The 1553-nt window shown below is 33.3% G+C and overlaps 2 protein-coding genes across 2 annotated transcripts; one reads left to right on the forward strand and one right to left on the reverse strand.

Moving 5' to 3' along the window:
• Positions 1 to 126: 126 nt before the first annotated feature.
• On the reverse strand, positions 127 to 507 carry Tsp_13972 (hypothetical protein). Its single transcript, XM_003368741.1, has one exon. It carries the CDS (start codon positions 505 to 507, stop codon positions 127 to 129), a length of 381 nt encoding a protein of 126 aa, XP_003368789.1.
• Positions 508 to 1184: 677 nt separating this feature from the next.
• Tsp_13973 (conserved hypothetical protein) lies at positions 1185 to 1536 on the forward strand. Its single transcript, XM_003368742.1, has 2 exons — positions 1185 to 1344; positions 1418 to 1536. Exons 1-2 carry the CDS (start codon positions 1185 to 1187, stop codon positions 1534 to 1536), a joined length of 279 nt encoding a protein of 92 aa, XP_003368790.1.
• The last annotated feature ends 17 nt before the right edge of the window (positions 1537 to 1553 follow it).

The raw sequence follows: 1553 nt of genomic DNA on the forward strand, positions 1-1553 counted from the left end.
TTCAGAATTGCTTTCATCTGAAACATCAAGCAACTTTGTGGATAATGTTGTTTGCCATTGTCCATTGTACAAAATCAAATGCAGACATTCCAATGCCGAATTCTGCATCAATCGGATCAGCATAAATTATAGGCATTCCAGAAGTTTGAGCAAAAATTTCTTGAATTCTTCATCCTGACTATATCGCAACAAATAGCCTTGGTACAAACCTTCACGTCGCAACGTTCGCACCACTTCAGTAATTTCTTGGGCACTCATTTCCGAAGATTTTTCAATTTCCGTTAGTTGACCTAAAAAAATTGACACAGCTACCGTAAAACTGTCTTCCATTGCTAATAATTTTGCCATTTCCATTTTATTAAAGTAAAGCAGCACTCGACACTGCCAATACTGCTCTACACTGCGATATTGTTGTTGTCCGTCCGTTATAGTACTTCGATAGGCCGGATGCAAAATATGCAAATGGTCGAAAATAATTATAAATTCCTCTGATTGTTCAGAATTCATGTGACTGACAAAAAAATCTTGTTTTATCCACTTTTCAAACTCGAATTTAGTCGTTAACTTTTAACAAAATGCAGGTTATTATACAGTAATATTTTTACTACAGTACATATCTCTAACTTGGCTATTTTAAGTGGTTTTTTCGCAAAATAAATTATGATCAATAAAATTTAAGTAAAATGAAATGGTAAAATTATCCATTTATAAAGCATTTTCAAATTTTTAACAAAATTATTTAAATGATAAAAAATTGTCATTTATTTCAAAACTTGTACATTTAATTATAAAATCAGTTCATTTATTGAGATTATTCGTTTAAATTTTACAAGTTAAGATTTTGAATGATATTAATTTGTTATGACGCAATGATGTACGTGTGGGGCAGAGTTAGCAACAGAAAGGAGTGAATGAATAAATGTATAATAATCAGATCAAAGTTATTACAGTAGGAAAAAAGCGGTCAGGTATGTCGCGTACTGTCGTTCCTATAGTATGTATAATAAAAATTTGTACCTGAGTTATCTTCAACACCAAAATATTTGTTGCTCATTCTGTGATCATCTGTTAAGCATCTGAATGGTTTTTTAAACACATGAAACATATGAATGATAAAATTATGAGCATGACTTACTGAAACTCTTGAGTGATTTTGAAAATACAGCTGAAGCGTTTTGATAGGCATGAATAATCATGGACGAAGTTTGTCATGCAGCAATTTGAGTTCTTTGAGAACTGAGGAAGCAACTGATGAAGTAAAAAATCCGTTAACGGAAACACTGAAAGATGCTTCTAGATTATCATCAGCCTTGGCATGCGAGATGTGCGCCAATTATGAGAATGGTTTGCAACAATATCAGGTTTCAGATAAAAAAGAACGTTGTCATTAAATTAGAGGATATGAAAAATGTTTCAGGAAACGGAAAGACGCCTTCGGCAGCAGTTGACGGCTTTGCAAATCTGAATGAAGGTACAAGTCCGAGTTGTCCGCTGCAGGTTAAATCACAAGAATTGGATAGCAGTGTCATGAGATGATGGAAAACGTTTCCAAA

The sequence above is a fragment of the Trichinella spiralis genome (assembly GCF_000181795.1).
Source record: "Trichinella spiralis strain ISS 195 chromosome Unknown Scfld1975, whole genome shotgun sequence".
In the NCBI taxonomy this organism is placed as follows: domain Eukaryota; kingdom Metazoa; phylum Nematoda; class Enoplea; order Trichinellida; family Trichinellidae; genus Trichinella; species Trichinella spiralis.